The 21018-nt window shown below is 30.9% G+C and overlaps 2 protein-coding genes across 2 annotated transcripts; both read left to right on the top strand.

Annotated features, from left to right (window-relative positions):
• The first annotated feature begins 11278 nt into the window (after positions 1-11278).
• LOC133698423 (gibberellin 2-beta-dioxygenase 8) lies at positions 11279-14304 on the top strand. Its single transcript, XM_062121333.1, has 3 exons — positions 11279-11837; positions 12800-13121; positions 13947-14304. The coding sequence occupies exons 1-3, from the start codon at positions 11389-11391 to the stop codon at positions 14175-14177; spliced, it is 1002 nt and encodes a 333-aa protein (XP_061977317.1). The 5' UTR covers positions 11279-11388; the 3' UTR covers positions 14178-14304.
• A 3985-nt stretch (positions 14305-18289) lies between these two features.
• On the top strand, positions 18290-20876 carry LOC133699316 (probable pyruvate, phosphate dikinase regulatory protein, chloroplastic). The gene is made up of 3 exons (XM_062122527.1): positions 18290-18768; positions 19671-20310; positions 20411-20876. Exons 1-3 carry the CDS (start codon positions 18325-18327, stop codon positions 20512-20514), a joined length of 1188 nt encoding a protein of 395 aa, XP_061978511.1. The 5' UTR covers positions 18290-18324; the 3' UTR covers positions 20515-20876.
• Positions 20877-21018: the final 142 nt, after the last annotated feature.

The raw sequence follows: 21018 nt of genomic DNA, 5'->3' as shown, positions 1-21018 counted from the left end.
AATAACCTGATACATGACTAATTAATTAGTGCTTGTATTGTTTCACGTTTAAGATTGTTAATTACCGCAATTTATGTAGATTAACCTTAGTTAGTATTAATCTAGGAATGGATTATTTGCTATGGAGGAAGATCTAGACCCATGTATAACATGCTTAGGGAAAAGCTCAAATGATATTCAATTTCTTAAAAATAATTAAGAAGATATTATTGAGCTGAAATTAATTATTGAAAGATATTTCTCGGAATGAGAAGGAGTGTAGTCATAATGTCGAAATCATTTCATCATCATTGTTTACAACCACATGAAGATTATGATGCAGAATCCGCCTGTGTGGTGATTTTGGCTTGGCTCACAGAGTCTTGATGATAGCTGCATGCAGCCTGTAACTAATTTTCCTCATCTTTCAACCTATCAAGATCCTTGCTTGCTTAATTTAATATTCTTTTTTCTTTTTGGTTTGGACACATAAAGCTTTTTTATATATATTGAAAAAGATTGGTGGATTATTTCACGCTTTTCGATAGAGAATATCGAGTCAATATCACACTACTATTTTATTTAAAATTATCTCATCGCGTTTATATAAAAGTCAAAACGTAAGATCTTTTCAATAATAGTTACGATTATATATAAAGATATAGATATACTATCAACTATAAGATTTGATATGTAGATTTGAACTCTTGATTTTAAGAGCGAGCGTTTTACAAGACGTTCATTTATGATAAATGTCTATCTATTTATTTTTTTTAAAGTTTTTTTTTTCACATATAAAGACAGATGCCAAAAATCAAAAACACAAAAACAATTTCAGAAAAAAAATTATGTATTCTATAAAATTAATTTGCAACCTCCCCCACCCTTAAAGGTCACAAATAGGCAAAAATCTCTCTTCCTCATTTTTTTTTTTTTATGAATTCCATCTCAACTGACAATCACGTCCAAGTAATTATATGCACTTCGAGGGGTGTGGATCTAAATTCTTCACTGTAAAAGATATTAGTTAATAGCCTCCTAATAAAACCATGAAAGAAAGAAGAAAGAAGGCATACGTGTATTTTATTTTATTTTTTACATCATCCATGAATTGTTTGTGGAATTTTAGAACTATTTCTACTCGCCAAATTTGCATATAAATGTTGTGTGATTCACTCACAAAGCAATGTGCCAAAACATGGAAACGTCTCTATCTTCACTTTATTCTGACCCTAGCCCGTGATTGCAGGGTCAAGTTTCTCTCATCATCAGGGGGATCCAACCCTGTCAAAACCTTTCAATAAGGTTGGCAATGTTCTCTGACAAATATCAGGTGGGCATGTAGCCTTGCCGACTACTCTTGAAGATAGTTAAATTAACAGCATAACTAGTTAGCAACTAATACACCAGCAATCCACAAGATTATTTTTTTTTTTCAGGTGGGTGTCTTCACTCATTTTCTACCCTTATTATCAACATATTTTTTAAGGAAAATTTGGAAAAATACAAAAAAAATACCAAGATTCACAAAAAATGTATTTTTGATGTAATTAATTTGACTAATTTTTGGTCATTTTGTACTTTCTAATAAATCCACATATTGTTTTTGTATTGACAAACTTTTCAAAAATAAAAGAAAAATTCATAAGAAAAAAGAAGAGAAGGAAAGACCAATCAAATGATTTTTTTAGTGATTAAAATGTAATTTGAAAAAAATATAATGGTTGATTCAGTTTTCAGTTTTAAAATAATAACCGCAAAAGAAAGGAGAGAAAACTAAAATTAGCTTAAAAAAAATATTAAAGCTCATTACTCATCATTTATCTCATAATACTTCTTCATCTTTTTATTGTCTCATATTTCAATTCAAATGAAAAAAGTGAACAATGTTCACTGTTAATCACTAACCTCGTTATTTCCTTGTTAATTAATAATATATATATAATCATGCCACACATTTTATTTTCACTTAAAATATCAATATTTTTTTATATAGACAATATAGCAAATCCAACTTTTTCTTTGATGGATAACCATCATAATCATTTAAAGACACAAGAAGCTTTATCACATATATCAAAAGAAATGTTCATAATTCAATATTTTCTTCTTTATTTTTTTCTCTTTTTTTTATTCTTGCCTTCATCATCGATTTTGGCATTTGCTATGTCTTTCTTCAATTAAAATCTCTTTTACCCCTTCTACACTTGATAGACATTTTCCTACCTTTAATCTTTTCATAGCATCACATCAATCATCAAAACTTGATTTTTTATGCCCTTTATACTATCTTCCTCCATTTTCTTTTCTTTTTTTTGCCTCCTTCCCTGATTTTCCAGCAAGTATTTATAAAGTTTGAAGCTGGGATTTTTTATAGATTTGATCAAAGATTGATACTCATTCATCAAAGCTTGGCTCTTTAATCAAACTGGAAGAGTTTTGGGTATGTTTTACAATTATGAACTTTGTACCTTCAATGATTTTAGGATGATGGTTTTATAACAAACTCAATAAGGCATTATATATATATATATATATATATATATATATATATATATATATATATATATATATATAACTTAGAGGCCAAGGTAAGGTGTTTTTGACCTTCTAATTTTGAGAGAAAGGTTTTAAGCCCTTGATAAGAACCATCTGAGCAGCAAAATGGGTATCACAGTCACCTAATGACTTAGTTATCCACTTTTGAGGCTTCTTCAGAGCAACTTTAATGTCATCGTCATTGTATACCACCTGAAGTTGGTAGAGTAGGTGCACACCTTTAGTTTGAATCCAATCTTACTCGATTTGAAGGTCTGTAGCTTCATATTTATTCGTTTGAAAATGTCAACTCGATCACCCTTGAACTTGAAAATGCAGTAAGGCTGATCGGGGACAAGATGTTACTAAGATCATTGGAGAAAATAGGATTTAAATGTTTGATGAGAGTAACTAATCTTTGTAGAGCAGATGTTTCTTAATCGAATGGTGGTGATTACAACCCCTGAGATGGTTGGAAACACCACATTTATTTGCCTGAAGATAACTAATTGATCAACCAAAATTACTAAAGAAGAAGATATATAGTGGCTGAACGACACGTCGTCTAGGATAAAACCTAAAAATTAGGATTTTTAATTTGGGATTTGAAAAACTTTAGTTTAGTTTCTATTATTCCAATTGCTTTTATTTGCACCTATAATTGCCTTCCAAACTTTCTACCCTGTCAAACTCAATTGTCAACCTCAAAGTTGACTACCTGTTTCATTTTAGTTTTTGGTTATGAAAGTGTGTATTTTGACCCTCAATTGATCAACAAATTTCTATTTTTCTTATTTGACCATTGATTTGATCAATTTCAACCCCTATATTCGTGCGTCCTTTTCGATTGGTTTTAGATTTCTTCATTTAAATTCTTAATTGTTCATCAAACTTCAATATTTGTGCAATTAAGTCCATGATTTGATCAAATTAACTATTTAAAATTACAATTCAACCCCCAAACTTTAATTTTCTCTAATTAAAACCTAAATTGACTTCAAAAATTAATTTTTCTTACATTTAAACCCTTAATAAATTCAGTCAAACCTTAAAAAATTTCAATTGATTCCTTAAACATCTAATTTTGATTTTTCCTCTTTAAATTGAATTTTCATTACCAATAGAGCTTTTATTAGTCAAAATTAAACTGTCATATTTTTCAATCTTGTACATTTTATTTTTTTTCAACTAGTTTTTGGCATGTTCTCCTTATATATATATAATACTATAAATAGCCACACATTAATCAATAAAATTTACGGTTACCCTATAACCACTTCAATGTTTAGTAATTCAATTCATTGTTTCTATCTATCTTTCTTATGATATAATAAATCTCTTAATTAGAATTTTTAAAGACTAATTAGTATTTTTAGTTACAATAAAACTAAATAAGAATTTTATTTTTCATGTTTTATTATTTTTACACGTAAAGTTGTCCTGATTTCTCCACGCAACAGTGGGCATGGCCCAAAAATGGACTATCGATGTGCCCACGATTCAGAATGTTAGTAGTAATACATGGATGATGATTAAAGTTGAAAAGAGCAGACTCTTAGGGCAGTCCATAATGATTGAATGCTGTGAAATTAAACACAATTATCTTCCAATCATCAAGACCTGAATGCAAAGACAAAACCTGCCAAACCCATTCTACCACTCAAACTTACCCTCAAATTGTCAAACACCCACTTGAACGAGAAGGGCTTGTGAATGACCACACTAAAAAAATCACATATAGTGCAATAGGCACCGTCGGCAATTACGATCAAGACATTCATTCATCGACCGTGCATGTGGCTGCAGATTCAACAGCAATAATTCAAGCGTCCTTTAACATTTGATGATAGGGTTTTCTCTGCGATGCAGGCCTTGAATTGTATATGTATTTAGCCATGTATGCTGGGAGCTCAGTTGCAGGACAAATTTACGACCTTAGACAACTCATGCCTTTGGCCCATTTATAAGTAAAAAGCGCTGCTCCTGTAGAGATGCATCACATGCTTTCCGTATTAAATCCTGGGCCATGCCCTATCCCTCGTATCTCCTATCTTTCTTTTTTATTCTTAGGCACCGTTTGGGAACGCGGCTGCGGCCGTGTTCCCAAAAAATTTGAAATTTTTTTTTTTTTGCTAAAATTTAATATGGTTTGTATGTTTTGGATCGTTTTGATGTGCTGATATCAAAAATAATTTTTAAAAAATGAAAAAACATCGTTGGCATGCATTTTGGCATGAAAAATTATTTGAAAAGCACCCGCAACCACACTGTCAAACACGCTCAATGTGCAAGAGTTGGCGTACCTTGTGGTGGAATGGTTGGCTTAAAATATTTCAGTAGTAGATTTGGGGGTCCAAGTTCCCCCTTCCATAAATATATATTGCAGTTATTAGATCCACCCGAAGCAAAATTTAGGTCATAATCAATCGGATTAATTATAATTAATTAAAAAAACCAAAACAATATTATTTTAAAAATAAATTTAAAAATAAATTTTATTTTAAAAACAAATTAAAAAATTTAATGATTTTTTTTATTGGGTCGTAATTAAGTCAACTCTCCTGATTGTTGTAAAAATTGAATTTCAAATTGATCATCAAGTCTTTCCGTTTAATAAGGGATCATTTAGAAACACAGTTTAACCTGCGTTCTCAAAAATTTTAAATATTTTTTAGTATTTTTTAATTATTTTGATGTCTTGAGATCAAAAATTATTTTTTTTAAATAAAAAAATATTATTTTAATATATTTTTAAATAAAAAAACACTTTAAAAATAATTATAACTATACTCACAATAGTCATTTCACTTGTATGTTGCATCAACATGACTATAGATGCATTTATTTAAAAGCCTAGCGGTCAGAAAAATGACTCTAAAATTATATATGAAAAATTTAAAAAACTTAACATTAATTCATCTAGCCTACATCTAAAAGACGGAGTTTGAGTTCCTTATAAAAAATCTTATTTATGATTCTAGAAAATATATCGCCACTCTAATCAGGGCGGAGGGAGGGGGGGTTAGTAGGGGACCAGCCCCGTCAAATTTTTTTCCCTACCTCCTATTTGAATAATTTGAACTTCTGGCCCTCTTTAGATTTTTTGTCTAATTTGGTCCCCGAACAAAATTTTCTGACTCCATCCCTGACTTTAATTCAGGTAATTAGGGAGTCTTAAGGATGCTTAATTAACATGATAAAAGGGACAAAACTATAAGAGAAAATCATCTAGTTAGATCATGACTAATCCTATTTACCAAACAATACTTCAATCTTCATCGGTTAATATTGTAATAATGTATTAATAATTTGATGTAAGAATTTCTGATCCAACAGACTGGGATATTCGAGAAGGTCAAACTAAAAAGAAAAGTGCCTTTATTTATTTATTCTATATACTTTTCAATATTTCGTGAGGGTGAGTAGAGATTATATATAAATGGTGGAAAGTGGCACAACATGGCATGCATGAAATACCGCAAATATAGATGAAGAGTCCATTTATTTTTATGTTTTAAAATTTTATTTTTATATATTTTTATTTTATTTTGATGTGTTAGTATCAAAAATAAATTTTAAAAAATAAAAAATATATTATTTTAATGTATTTCAAAGTAAAAAATATTTTGAAAAACAATTGTTATTATAATTAAAAAGGTTTGAATTTTTCTAAGCCTTAAGGTGACATTTATTGGGCCAAATATATAGTTTCAATTATTTTAATTTACACATAAAAATATATCACCATAACATAATATTAAATTGGTTGCAGGGCACGTTGCCCAATTGAAACCTTTGGTTTTTTTTTTTTTTCACAAATGATTTGTTTTTTTGACCATGGAAAGGGAGAACAAATTGTATTATGAGAACATCATGTATACCTTTTGATGATATTTTGCGTAGACAAGTGTTTCAAGAAGCTACGGCATGAGTCCATGAGTGATGATCCACATGTCCTTTTGCTTTGCACGTTAATCTAGAATATTTTTTTAATTAAAACTATATTAAAATAATTTTTTTAAAAAATAATTTTATTTTTGAAATTAGCATGCATGTCTATATTGTAAATATTTTTTAAAAAATACTTTTTGTTTAAAAATATATTAAAATGATGAATTTTTTCAGATTTATTTTATTTTTAACATTAACCATCAAAAACATTAAAAAAATTAATTTGATATTTTAAAAATACCGAAAAGTAAAAGTTAACATATTCTTACACATGCATGTTCTACCGAAAAATATCTAAAAAATAGTTTAAAGAACTGTTTATGCTTGAACCTCAATCTCATACATTGATATTTCTCCCTTAACACTGCTTAGAAATCTTGACGTGCAAAATTTAACATGCATGTGACTCTAGTTGCCTCCACGTAGGTTCCGACATGGAATCAGCAGTGACAGTTATACGGTTGGGTCCAGTACTAATCATGTGCCTTGCTTATCAGATTTCATTTCAGACAGACTGAGAGATAGGGATCGGTAGAGAGAGATAGGGAGGTTATTGGCACGCACCAAGCATGCCAATAATCTACTTGGCAATTCTTGGTGTGGCACCAAATCTACATTTTTTATATTTTTTAGCTGCTATTTTATTATTTTATCATCATATTTGTTTATTTTAAATGCTATTTGTTTTTTTAATTTTTTAGGTTGTTTATCATTTTATTTCATAGATCTGTTAAACTTGCTGTAAGCAAATTATTTATGTTTTATATGTTTTTTTCGCCAAATCTTGACGTATTCTAATGTAATATTATACTTCTAAAAAAAAAGCAGGAGGAGGGAGGGAGGGAGGGGGGAGGGGTTTTTTTTTGGCGCAGAGAGAGAGAGAGAGAGAGGGGGGGGGGGTTAAGTTCATTCAAAGTTGATACCAAAAAAGAAAGTCGACGATACCAGAAGTTTAATTGGTGGATATTGAACCAAGTCTCCCCTTATTGGCTCCTAATGTTTCAGTCACAACATGTCTTTTGGTCCTTATTGTTCCAAGTCTACCACTCCCTTATCTCTTTCTCAAAGATATCGACACTAAAAATGGAAATTGTACTTGGCAATCATCTTTATCTACACTAGTGCTCTTCAAAAAGAGGGGAAAAAATAAATAAAAAACAACCAGACACTTCTTATTTACGCTTAAATATTCAATGACAAGCTTCGAATTTCCTCACTTAATGCTTGAATTCGGATCCTGCTATGTTCATCGGTCATGTCAACTATACATAAAATATTTTTTAAAGAATCGGTGCATATGACAAGGAGAAGATGCCTCTAGATGGATGGTATAGCAAGTTTCACTCCCATTACTAGCCTTTTGAATTGTTAGAATATTTAGGTTTGATTCAGTTACGTCTAAATATATACTTCCATTAGCGACCGGTCTATTTCTAGCTACATCTAATTTTTTTTTTTAAAAAAGAAAAAACTATACATTAAGTAATCATATTTTACGTTTAGAGGCACTTTGCATAAGTTTTGAGCAAGATATGAGTGTATTGGGGATTGAATGAGTGTTAAATGTGCTTTATTATAAGCTTTGGATCGCTTACTTGTCTCTAATTTCATTGCCCAAATTAAAAAAAAATAATTCTAATACAATTATTAGCACGCGTGATTTCCTCTCAAGCAAATACTCCTTACCCTTACATATTATCTTCTTCCTGCAGTACTGTGCCGATCATAATCATTGATGGTCTAGCTTTTCTTCCCTATAAAATATCTCCCCTCCAAGCTTAGTGGACGACACAAACGCCCTTTCTCTAGCTCCCTCCCTCCCTCTCTCATTCTCTTTGCGTCTCTCTTTTAGGTACCATATCTCTTCTCATCAAATAGTCTCTATGTTCTTTCGCATATATTTTCTTTGCTACTCTAAACTCTTGATCTTATCTTGCTATGAACGTTTAGATCTTTTTCGTTTCCTGTCATCGTCTTGTATTTGTTTTCATAGTTTTGTTCTCTCTATATATCTACACTTGCGCGCTTTCAACATGGATAGGATTGTGCTTGTCACGATATTGTACTTGAAATTACATGATACAATCAGCTTAATTCTTTTTTTCCCCTTTGCCGAGAACTACTTGTAGCTCGACGTTAACTTTACCCGTGCACTGCCATGCAAGTAATTAGCTAGCTAGATACTTACCAAGCCTTTTTTCTTTTTTATTTTTCACAACAGTAAAATTACTTATACCGCATCGATTATTTTTATCGGGATAAGAATCACCGATAAATTTTCTGCTGGAAACATTTCGTCAGAGAATGTCTTGTCGAATTGATATTGTATATTTTGTGTTTATCCATTGCAGCAACAAACTACAGTAATTTTGTTTTCCTATATTTTGTTTAGAGACTGAAATAACATATAGTTTATCACTTCATTTTCTTGAGAATGCAGACCACAAAAGGTTTAACTCAAGTGCATATATAGGAAAGCTTTAATGGTGGAATCTAGCAGCTTTTTGCAGATTATAAACCAGGTAAGTTTATTAAATGAAACACTGCAGTTGTGATTCATGCATGTAACATAATTCCTTCAAATACACTGTTTTAGATGGGTGATTCATTACGAATCTGATAACCGATCATCCTATAGGATTCATAATAACATTGAATCCATTGCATCAATCATACAGTTTTGGCCCACTTGAATCTTTATATAATATTCATATATTATCTATCTCCTTCTATGATTCATACAAAGAAATTATTGGCTAGTTTCTTTCTTTCCTTTTCTTTTTATTTCTAATAATGCGAAGGGAAATTTGAGTGTATAATATATATTCACTGCCCAATATTAACTACTATATCTAGCACAAATTAACTAGGCCTTTTTTAAGCTAGACTCATTAATTTATTTATTTGATTTTTTATGGGTCCATCAAATGACTAAATTTGACATGATACCTGAGACAGCAACAGGCAATAGGGAAGTTGTTTGGGAGATATTAATATTTCTTAATAGTGAGTGGTTTTTTTTTTTTTTTTGAATTATGAGTGGCTTTATACCATCATTTGCTGCATGACCTTAGCATTTAATCTGACATTAGAGTCAAGACGTCAAAACCAAAACTTTGCCAAGTACCCTTAATTATGCAGATTAACAACACGAGACCAAATTAATGCTCCACACAGGAGAAAAAAGAGTGGCCACATGTTTAGAGAAGGCATGCCATTTTTATCTTTCAATTTGTGAATGAGATCATTAATATGTTAATTACAAAATTAGGATTTAATTTGTACATATATATAGCCTACAAGTAGATGGCAAAGAATCCAAAAGACGTCTTCAAAAAGAATAGCGAGCAGCACATGCACAACTAAAACCTTAATAATCCGATAAATTAATTATATATAGCTCATGCGATATTAATTTTTTCGTTTTCTAAGAAGTTTATTGAGAGTCCTAGGAATTCCATGGGTTAATCAAATAGAACAAAACTAATAATATTGAAAGGAATTCTCTCATTTCATGTCTACTACTAAAGAGACAAACTCATAATAGTTGATTATGTATGATTTGATAAGTGGGGCATAAAGAAATAAGTAGGAAATGAAAGGAACCCAGTCAAACATTTTTTCATTCACCTTACCTACAAATTGTATGGTCGACAACCGAAACATCATCATTATTTTTAAAATTAATGTAACCCCAAATTCTAGTATAACTTAGTAATTAATAAAGCTAGAAACTCTTAAATTATGTATGAACTTTTAGTTAGAGAAGGAGATAGAGTAGAACATGGAGTCGGATTTTGGGTCTATGTGATTTGGAGTGGATAAAAGGATTCCAAGTTAAATCATAGCGGGTTTAAGATAATAAGATAAGTAATCGGTTGATTTAGGTCAATTTAATTTATTTATAAAAAAAGATCAACTTTTTTTTATTGATATAATTCAAGTTAGACCACAAATTAACATGTCATCTAATTAACATGCTAAACAAACAATATCTTATAACTATGGTTATAATACAATGATTATGGATTGTTATTTAAATAAATTTATTAGGAATTAAAATATTGATTTAATTAGACTTTTTTTTTTTTTTTGGTTAACATATCACATGTCTTGTAAAAAAAAGACATTTTGTGCGCGATAACCTGTTCTATATGATTTTGCTTCTAGCCACAAGCCAAAAAGGGCTGAAAGAAGCAACCCGTTGTGATGACAAATGTCCAAATTTTGTGGTAGGGACCATCATCGGTCCAATGGCCATGTAGGCATGACCGACATTTATAATGAGGCCCCACTTTATAAATTAGCCTGTGATTGATTTCACCCGTCCCTTCTCAAGTGCGGTTAATTTGAAGAGTGCTAGTTACTAGCGAAAAGAAAATTAATTCTAGCATTAATTTGAAATTAATTGAATTGAATATTTTGTTTTATTTATTGGGTAGTTTTGGTTAGAAATTCTTTAAAAAAATTGCTTCAGTTGGTTTTAGCTTTAATTAAATTTTAAGAATAAAAAACCAACTTGAACTAATTAAATCAAACTAAACCAAGCTTGTTTACTTAATGGAAAATCATGAGAACATTGTTTCTTATGCTCTTTGTGTTCATCATATGAATTTAATATATAGTTAATTGGAATAAAACGCATCAAAATAAAAATCCAAATTTGCATAGCAAGAAAACATGAAAATATAGATATCTTCAAGTCTAGAACACAAAAAGACATGAAATCAACTTTGTCTCCAAGGTCCAAAAACTTTTTAATAGACGATGAAGGAAACAAAAACCTCTTGTCCCAGTCATCTTTTCCTCTCTCTTTGTCCCTATCTCTCCTTGGCTAGAAAGCCCACATCCATACACCGCCATATTTTTATTTTTCCTAGGCCTTAATTTCCTTTTCACATCTCCTTTCAGGCTCAAAGGATGGACGTTGACCCACCTTTCCAACAGACCTACAAGACCCTCTTGGAAAAAACCACAGAAGGGGCAACCGATCATAAAGATGTTGTGGATATCATTGAGGAATGCGAGCTTCCATTGATCGATCTTGGCCGTCTGAATCTTAAGAACTTGGAGAAAGAAAAGTGCAAGTCGGAGATTGCTAGGGCATCACAGGAGTGGGGGTTCTTTCAAGTTGTAAATCATGGGATTTCGCGTGAGATTTTGGACAAAATGAGAAGTGAACAAGTTAAGGTTTTTAAACAACCTTTTAATGAAAAGAGCAAAGAAGAAAAGTTTCTGAATTTCTCTAGGGGGACTTATCGATGGGGGACACCTACAGCTACTTGCCTTAAGCAGTTGTCATGGTCCGAAGCTTTTCATATTCCTATGAGTGAGATACAGGTTTCCAATGGTTTCAGTACTGCTCTCAGGTAATTGCAAATTCATTTCTTTAAATTTCTATAAATTTTTTTCTTCGAGTGGAATTTATACTTTATTTAGTATATCTCTTTTTTTTAAAAAAATTATACTCAATATTTGAAACTTTCATTTTTTACCCTTCAAAATTGAATCCCTTAATTCTCACCTATATGTCTTAACATTTTAACATAAAAATCTTTTAGGTTGAAATATTAAATTTAATCATTCACTTATCATAAGATTTTGGATCACAGATGATTATCTGTAGCTATTGAAGGTGATGAACTATCCAAAAATCAGATTTTGATGGATCACATGGTTTTATTTAGATGCTGATCCAAATTGAATAAGCAAGTGAAAGCATGGAATCAAATTTATTTTTTTATGCTTACAGAATAGGGAAAATTGTGCACTGCTTACTGCTCACAATCACATACGAAAAAATCATAAGCCATGGCATCAAACCTTTTAGGTTCAGCTTTCACGTGATAGAGTAGGACTTCTTCTTTATCTTTAGCCTTATCACTGTGAAATGTCTTAGAAACTTTCCTGCAATGCTTAATTAGGCAATACACACACCATAAAACTACTGGTACATAATTAGACTAGCAAAGTCAGCATCTGCTTCACATATATAGCACATCAAAATCATATAGTGTCTGTGTGTGTGTATTAATGCATGCATGGCCTGGTAATTGATCAACACAAAGTCCACACTTCCTAACGTGAAAGAAATGTCAAAAGTTGAATAATGAGCTATAAATGATCAGATCGACCATCCCATCTGCAACAAGCTAGATGATATTGTTTTCTGGAATTTGATCAAATGGACGCATGCATGTGCATTCATTTTTTTTTATATAATTCTCACTTCTTTCCTTGAAATATATGAATTGATAGGTGCTTTTTTGTGATTGTCCATTTTGTTAACAATTTTCTTCTATCTGTTTTTCTTTTTCAAATATACTTCCAGCTCGACAATGGAACAATTTGCTACAACAGTTGCCAATCTAGCACATAAATTAGCTGAGATTTTGGCTGAGAAATTCGGCTGCAAATCTGATTTCATTAAACAAAATTGTCTGTCAAGCACTTGTTATCTACGAATGAACCGATATCCACCATGTCCAATCCCTTCAGAGGTATTCGGACTCATGCCACACACTGATAGCGACTTTCTCACCATTTTGCACCAAGATGAAGTTGGAGGATTGCAGTTAGTGAAAGATGGGAAATGGTTTGCTGTCAAGCCAAACCCAGAGGCACTGATAATCAATATCGGAGACTTGTTTCAGGTAATTAATGGAACATTTTCTTAATAGGAAATTGAATGATCCTTGGCACGAAAAGGGCAGAACCAGACTTTGCTGCCATGGCACCTCCGAAGTTTTGAAAGTTTTCAATTTGACCCTTACATGTTTTCGTTTTTGATGATAGTTAAGCACTTTGCACTCCCGAAGATATCTTTTTTTTCTCTCAACCATCCTTTTAATTTAACTTATTTTGAAACTTGTCCTAGTACCTTTTCAATTTTAAAACCCTGTCTTGTGAATTCATTGTTTCATTCTTGAACATTGATTTGATGGAACCAACTTGTACACCCTACCTACTACTAAATAGTGGGAATAAAAATTATGTATGGTATAATTTTTATAAATTAATTTAAGTTAATTTTTAATTTTTTTTTAAATCATAAGATTATTTGCTTAGAAATAATTTTTAACTTAATAGAACGTTTGTTACCAATTGAGTTAAGTTTTTAATTAATTAAAAGTTAAAAATATTAAATTTAACTTATGAATTATAAATTATAATACATTTCTTTTTTCAAAACAAATTGTTTTTAGTCAATTTTTTCTTAGCATACTTTCAAAACAAATGTATTTTAATTCATTTTTGTTTTAATTTACTTATACAAATTAACTTTTAGATTATGATTCAAAAGAAGAAGAAAAATCATAAAATCATGCCCAAAAGGACCCAGAAATTTACTATGAAATGTTGTTAGCATGATTCTTTCCCTATATATATAAATGCATAAAGAGTTATTTTTCCTTTTTTTAAAAAAAAAACCAATAAATATCAACTCATTAGTTGGCAGACATGATGAAAATTTGCAGGCTTGGAGCAACGATGTTTATAAGAGTGTCGAACACCGTGTAGTCACAAATCCACGAGTTGAAAGATTCTCAACAGCATATTTCTTCTGTCCTTCCTATGATACGGTGATACAAAGTTGCTATGAGCCTTCAGTTTATAGGAAATTTAGCTTCAAAGAATATAGACAACAAGTGCAAGAGGATGTTCAAAAATTAGGTCACAAGATAGGGCTCCCTAGGTTTCTTGTATAACAATACTAAATAAATTTTGTGATTAAACAAGTAGGTTTTCTTTTCTTTTTTCCAAGAAAGAAAATGCATATCTTTAATTATTGGTTGTTTTGGAAAATGAAAATAATTGTTAGCAATTTTTAATTAACATGATAATTATTAGCAATTTTTCCAAGAAAGAAAATGTATATCTTTAATTATTGGTTGCTTGGAAAATGAAAATAATTATTAGCAATTTTATATTGTAACTCACATAAGAAAATCTCTAAAAGTCATTAATTTATCAAAAGATTACTTCCAGGTGAGGTTTTTTGAAGTCTTAAAATTGAATTTCTGGTTAGAATCTAGGATATATACAAAATTTTTAGGAAAAGGATTTTCCTATTGTTTAAAATTAAATTGAAAATCTCGAAGTAAAGTTATATAACTTTAAATTCCTTAATAAACTAAGGACAGTGAATATTGTTATATACTACCTATATATTGTTAATTAGTTATTAGACTAGGAGCCAAAATATTTCTTGGTAAATAAAAAAAAATATTGAATCAATTACATTTTTAACTATAATTTTCATAACAATAAATCAGTTGAGGCCTCAACTATACACACACACACACACACTTTAAATCTTAAAATGCATAGATATCCCACATTCTAAACACCGGCGAAGGACAGGAACATAATGCATTTTAGATGAAGTGAAAAAACAATTATTGATACATAGCTTTTGACTGGATTCTTCCCGTGCTATGCCTGGATCGGATTAATTTTTTTTCTTAAATGTAAATTTGTGTAGATGATTTGTTATCAATCACAAGCATGTAAATCAAAATTAACTGAGAAGATATTTAATTAGACTAGTCAACATATATGAGGCTAATGACATTAATTAATGAGATTGATGACCAACATAATTAATTTAATTAACTGACTTGTTTGGGGCTGGTAATATCAACAAGGTTGATGACCAACATATTAGAATTGACTAGTTGACCTGTTTGAAGCTAATGACACCAACGAGGTTAATGACCAATATATTTATTTGGCTAGCTGTCTGGAGTTAAGTTAATGACATCATTGTTATTGATTATTAGAATACTTGATTGACTAAATTGCTCAGAATAGAGTTGGTAGCATCAATGCAACTGTCTTGCCAGATTATTAATGGGTTATTAGATGTAATTAAATAGCTGACCGGTATAATAAAATAATACATTTGTGTTAAAGTGTTAACTGCAATTTAATAAAATAAAATAGAGGTGTATATGGTTTTTTTATATATTGTTGAATTCTATTCATTATTAGTAATGTAATGGTAAATGTCCATGATGGTAGGACCATGGATTTGTTTGGAATATTTGTAAATTGTTGATGTCGATACTTGGAATCATTTAATTTTTAGAGGAGATATTGCCGAAATTTTATTAAATTGAAAAAGTTTTCATTTGAAAGTAGTAAGTTGAGGTAAATTGTAAGCCTTAGATCTTTTTGGAAAGGAGTAAAAATAAATATTGTGAAGGATAATAGCATAGTTTATATGAAAAAAAAGAAAAAAGATGAATCATGATAATGATGATAATGAATATGAACTCTGTGAGGTTGAACTAGACAAATAATCGTATAAAAAGTTAAAACAACAAAATATATTTTAGGAAAACATGATATTGCTCATTCGTGTAAAATAAGTAAATAACAGGTCAAAAACATCACAGTAGTAGTTTTTTTTACTAATATCTTTTTTTAATAGTTCATGTTTCCAAGGAGTAGCCATATCAACTCATAGCTATATCAACTCAGTCCGTCCTAGTTAGAACAGCCTACCAATATATGGATTTAATGCTAACAAGCTTCTATTCTCTCTTTTATGCACACAGAAAATTCCACAATTCATTCAATTGAAAATTAATTCACATGAAATACTTTAAGGGTTTTTCATAATAGTTATGACTTCCCAAAAATAATCTATTCACTCTCTAATTATTTTTCTTTATATTTGTTCCAAGTCTGTTCTTATAATTTTCTGGTGGTATCCTCACTCAAAAAAAAAAAAAAATTCCAATTTCACTCAATTGGACTTCAAATTATTCATCAAATGGGCAGTCTCTTCAAATCTAAACGGTTCAATTTCTTGTGAGTTTCTTTTGGATAGTTTTCCTTTTTTTTTTCCTTTTCTTAAAAAGTATGAAGTGACAAATGATTTTTGTGATTTTCTTTTTGTTTACGTTGTCTTGTTCCCCTAAAGATCAACGATGGAAACAGTTTGCTTCCACTGTTATCGATTTAACATAGGTGAGAGATGGTTTGCTTACTTTGGGCAATCATAACCAATAATGTGAGCTTTTCTGTGTGGGACACAAATTTGGATTTGATTTATTTATTTTGTCCACATATATATGCCTCCCCTTCACTATCATTTAATTGCTTCATTAATTGGATATGATTGCATAAACAATTTTAAATTATTTAAATTATTTTATCAAGATTTAAATTATTTTTAAATGTTTTATGGAAGAAAGTGTGAGAGATTTTAGAATAAAAGCAATTGACTTGTGAGTCAATAAAGAAAGAGGGATTGAATGATTACATAATTAGCACATAAGAAACATAAAACTCGGGTGAAATAATATTTTTATTAATATTATTGGTCATGTATAGTTCATATGACATCATTCATATTTATATTATACGTAGGTTTAGGTTTTTATATATAGATTTGTTCTTATACTTCCAAATGGTTAAATCATGTTAAGTTAGACTAAGATGTTTGATTTTTTAGTATAAAGATTGTTGTAGGGTTTTGTAGATAAATAAGAATATTTTGATGGATTTTTGCATTGAAATATATAAATATGATTTTGTTAATTATCCCTAAAAACTATATAAAAAAAAAGACTCGGAGGAACAAAACAATTGTGAAAAATTAATATGTGGCTAGAAGCCTAAGCACAATTTTTTTTTTATTAGCATGAGTGTCCAGGCCTGCTTGCTTGTATTTCAACTAATTTTATGGGCCCTAAAGTTAACGACCATGTAAATCTTCAGTAACCCTGAAGTTTGTAAAACTTGAACTAATAACTTTTAAAGAGCAAATTTAAAACTTAATCAGTTAAGTTATACCTTTTAAGTTTACTTAAACATGGATTTTATACCATAGCATTGCTAACCCACATTAAAAAATACCAACTCAACTTATATAGTTCATAAGATTTTGGGAGATTTTGGATTCATAGATTAAAATCATATATGGAGCTCTCTGAAACATAGTTATTAAATTTAATTCAAACTAGTAAGATAATTTTATAACATATTGCTTTGTAATCTAATCCAGATGGAGTTTCATTTTAAACCAATTTAATCATACTCAAGTCAATAACATATAATTACATTAAGTTATTTAAGAGGATATATAATTTGCATGTAAAAAATAAAGGGATCTTCCCATTTATTTTTTCTTGAAATTGTTTTGATTAGAACCTTATAAATTTTTCTTTCACATTGATTAATCTCTCTATTCTTCATTTGTTTTTTGTTTTGTTACCATTCTAAGTTTGTATGCCAACGCAGTATATTGTTGTTAAAATCTCACGATGCACAATATGTTATATGTGGGAGTACAAGACTTCAATTAAAATAATTTGAGAAGTACAAGGACCAAATAAATGAAAAACAAACTTAATTTTCCAAACATTAAATTCAAAATTAATTTCAAAAACTTAAAAAACCCAGATTATAAAAAAATTAAAAGACAAGAAAAAAATGAAAAATATAAAAACAAAAAAACTAAGAAGATAAAAGAAGAAGAAGAAGAAATAAACCATAAATATATATTTAAAAATATCATAAAAAATGAAAAAAATAGAAAAATCCATGTCCTGCAAAATTTATTTTATTACTATAGACATCTGATTTTTTTAATTTATCTGATTTTATAAGTTAGTATTTTTTTAATATTTTTAATTTTTAATGTTTTATGGGTTTTTTTCTGGAAAATTTTATGAGTTTTTCCACGAGTTTTCATGTTTTTTTTCTAGGAGTTTCAAAATTAATTTTCCTTTTAGGGCCAGCTGGTAACAAGAAAAATCAAATTGGGCTGGGCCAGTTGGTAACAAGCTATGGCCACATATTTCAATAAAAAAAAATATCAGAACATAAAAATTTTTGGAAAAAATGATTTCTTCTGCCACGTTGGGTCTCTCGAGCCACCGTCTACCACCTCCACCACCACGCTCTTCCACTCCCGAGCTTAACCCCAAATCTCTCTCCGAACCTCAGGCTCGGAAACAAAAAGGCAGCCCTCAACTAAACCGGTGGTCGAGAGCTCGGTCCATTCGGTCTGGTAGAAAACTAGACCGGCTGCATCAGCGAACCACGCAGCGTCTGGAGCTGAACCCACAAGTTCAAAACCCAAAACAGAGTGAAAAAGGAGAGGTTAGTTCTTTAACGGGGAGTGACGGATATGATGACGTGGAGGCTACTTTTGGGAAGGCTATTTTCATGGTTTCCGACGGAACTGGATGGACTGCTGAACATTCCGTTAATGCTTCGTTGGGTCAGTTCGAGCATTGCTTGGTTGATCGTGGGTGTCCTGTAAATACTCATCTGTTTTCAGGGGTAATCATGAACTTTCACCTTTTCTTTTTAAGTTTCTTGATTGACTTGTCGTTTAATAATTTCGTGGAATTCTATAGGGCAACATTAGAAATGCTAGTTTATAGAGTTCAGATTTTAGAAATGCTTATGTTACTTAAGTGGGCCCCACTACCTGCAGTGTTGACTCGGGTAATAAGCTTGTTTGCACATAGCTATTAGACCCGGTTAGATTGGATAGGTTAGCCTATCCAAGGTTTGTGGATCAATATATATTCTAAAATAGTGTTGTTTTGGAAAAAAAAGGTGTTTTAAAAAATCAAAGTGTTTTCGATAAAAATTAAAAATATAATCTTTAGGGTTGACTCGGTTGGGTTTTCTCTGGGTTTGGCTTATAAATCAGATCAAAATCAATCTATTAACTTTCTCTAGTTTGATCAGATAAATTTTCAAAACGGACTAAAAATAAACTCAACCTGAATCAAAATTTGAATTAGCAAATCATCAGGTAAGGTCGGGTTTGATAACTATAGTTTGTAACCCACGTTATCATATGTGTTTTATTAGGAATTCAAAACATTAGATTTTGTTTTTTTTATCAATTTGAATGTATAAAAAATTAGCAAAAACTGGTTCAATTTGGACAGAATGTGTTGACATTCATTCAAGTTGAACAACAAATTACATATGCATAATGCGTGCTCCAAGTTGAACCGGTTGTATCTAAATTTTTATACATTCAATTTGAATAAAGTCAATGCTTTTGTATCGAACTGAATGTTCAAAAATTTATTTGATATTATTACAGGAAACAACAGTCTTCTGCTTTTTATCTTCTATTTTTTGGTGAAGTTCTTGAACAACGATTTGTTTACACCTTAGCAACAACACTAGGATTGAACTAATTATGTTGTAGTGATGGTTAGATTGATGATGTGGAGAGGTTAATGGAGATAATAAAACAAGCAGCAAAAGAAGGTGCATTGGTGGTCTACACATTAGCTGATCCTTCATTGGCTGAACATGCTAAACAAGTCTGTAAGTTATGGGGCATCCCAGCTACAGATATACTAGGCCCTATAACAGAAGCTATTGCTTCACATCTTGGTGTCTTGCCTTCTGGTCTTCCTCGTGGAGCTCCTGGTAGGAATTTTCCTCTTTCAGAGGATTATTTTCGACGAATAGAAGCCATTGAATTCACTATCAAACAAGATGATGGGGCATTACCTCAGAACTTGCACAAGGCTGACGTTGTTCTTGCTGGAGTTTCTCGGACCGGGAAGACACCGTTGTCGATTTATTTGGCACAGAAAGGATATAAAGTAGCAAATGTGCCTATTGTAAAGGGTGTAAAATTGCCAAAAAGCCTTTTTGAAGTCGACCCAGAAAAGGTTTTTGGTTTGACTATCAATCCTGTAGTGTTACAAACGATAAGGAGAGCAAGGGCGAAGAGTCTGGGTTTCAGTGAAGAAGTGAGGAGTAACTACTCTGAGATGGATCATGTCAGAGAGGAGTTGGAATTTGCTCGCAGGACCTTTGCACAGAATCCTGTTTGGCCAGTAATTGGTAATGTGTTTCAATCCTTAAATGTTCTACTTATTGGAAGTTTTGAACATATGCTAGTGACTGAACCTTTATGGTGTTTTTCACTTGTTTGCGATTGCAGAAGTGACAGGAAAAGCAATTGAAGAAACCGCAGCAGTAATATTAAGGCTATACCATGATCGGAAACACAAATGTTCAATGCCACGAATCTCAAAACTCTACTAATTGAAGATTGAAATTTATGCATATGTATTCAAAGAATGAGATATGGATACTGTATAGTGTTAAGCCCTTCATGGATCCACCATGAATCCGTATTTGTTATGGAATATAGCGAATGCAGCAAAGAAGTGTACCCCTTCCGTCTCTGTGATTACTGAGAGTTTCCGTTTTTCACTGTAAAAACCATACAATAGATCATTAGAACTGTCTTACAATTTCTTCTGCTGAAGCCAGGGTTATCTTGTTTACTTTTGTTTACATCAGACTCATACTTGTAACATGTCATATTACGTTTTACCCTGCACTAATCCTTGAGGAAATTGCTGTCAGTTTTTCAATGATATCGGTGACAGGCATTTGAGGTTTGTCTTCTGATGTCTCCCAGCTTAGATTCTCTATGCTCTTCAATTCTTCAACTTTGAGTGAGTATCCAGTTTATTCAATGGTAGGCATGATGTTAGTGTTCATTTTTAAGCCATTTTTTCTTCTCTGAGCTACCCCATGAAT

Source organism: Populus nigra, chromosome 7 (genome assembly GCF_951802175.1).
Source record: "Populus nigra chromosome 7, ddPopNigr1.1, whole genome shotgun sequence".
In the NCBI taxonomy this organism is placed as follows: Eukaryota; Viridiplantae; Streptophyta; class Magnoliopsida; order Malpighiales; family Salicaceae; genus Populus; species Populus nigra.
This window is presented reverse-complemented; position numbering and strand designations above follow the sequence as displayed.

What these genes read in the sequence shown, in the direction of transcription:
- LOC133698423 (XM_062121333.1), top strand. Translation starts at nt 11,389, where the DNA reads ATGGACGTTGACCCACCTTTCCAACAGACCTACAAGACCCTCTTGGAA. An exon ending in GGTTTCAGTACTGCTCTCAG is followed by an intron (nt 11,838 to 12,799) that starts GTAATTGCAAAT and finishes ATATACTTCCAG; the next exon opens with CTCGACAATGGAACAATTTG. An exon ending in ATATCGGAGACTTGTTTCAG is followed by an intron (nt 13,122 to 13,946) that starts GTAATTAATGGA and finishes GAAAATTTGCAG; the next exon opens with GCTTGGAGCAACGATGTTTA.
- LOC133699316 (XM_062122527.1), top strand. Translation starts at nt 18,325, where the DNA reads ATGATTTCTTCTGCCACGTTGGGTCTCTCGAGCCACCGTCTACCACCT. An exon ending in ATACTCATCTGTTTTCAGGG is followed by an intron (nt 18,769 to 19,670) that starts GTAATCATGAAC and finishes AGTGATGGTTAG; the next exon opens with ATTGATGATGTGGAGAGGTT. An exon ending in TCCTGTTTGGCCAGTAATTG is followed by an intron (nt 20,311 to 20,410) that starts GTAATGTGTTTC and finishes TTGCGATTGCAG; the next exon opens with AAGTGACAGGAAAAGCAATT.